Source organism: Eimeria mitis, genomic scaffold (assembly GCF_000499745.2).
Source record: "Eimeria mitis Houghton genomic scaffold, Emh_scaff3804, whole genome shotgun sequence".
Taxonomy (NCBI): domain Eukaryota; phylum Apicomplexa; class Conoidasida; order Eucoccidiorida; family Eimeriidae; genus Eimeria; species Eimeria mitis.
Window position 1 is genome coordinate 5,087 of NW_013572140.1, and position 209 is coordinate 5,295.

General features: G+C 50.2%; 1 protein-coding gene across 1 annotated transcript in view; it reads left to right on the forward strand.

Annotated features, from left to right (window-relative positions):
- Positions 1–180: 180 nt before the first annotated feature.
- The window catches only part of EMH_0069670 (uncharacterized protein), a gene marked incomplete at both ends in the record, with an annotated part of 719 nt that continues 690 nt past the window's right edge, over positions 181–209 (forward strand). Inside the window, one exon of the mRNA XM_013498895.1 lies at positions 181–204. Within this exon, the coding sequence (XP_013354349.1) occupies positions 181–204 (24 nt within the window). The remainder of the gene's footprint in view (positions 205–209) is intronic.

A 209-nucleotide genomic window follows, 5' to 3' on the forward strand; every position in this document is an offset into this window, starting at 1 on the left:
CATCTACCTAGCTAGCTAGCTAGCTAGCTAGCTAGCTAGCTAGCTAAGGAAGATAGCTAGCTAATAAGGTAACTAGCTAGCTAGCTAGCTAGCTAGCTAGCTAGCTAGCCAGCTAGCTAGCACTGGTGGGGGTGTATGGTGGTGCTGTGTCTGCAGGCGACGGCTTTTGTGTCTCTCATTATGAACGTCATACCCACAGCGCAAGTGAG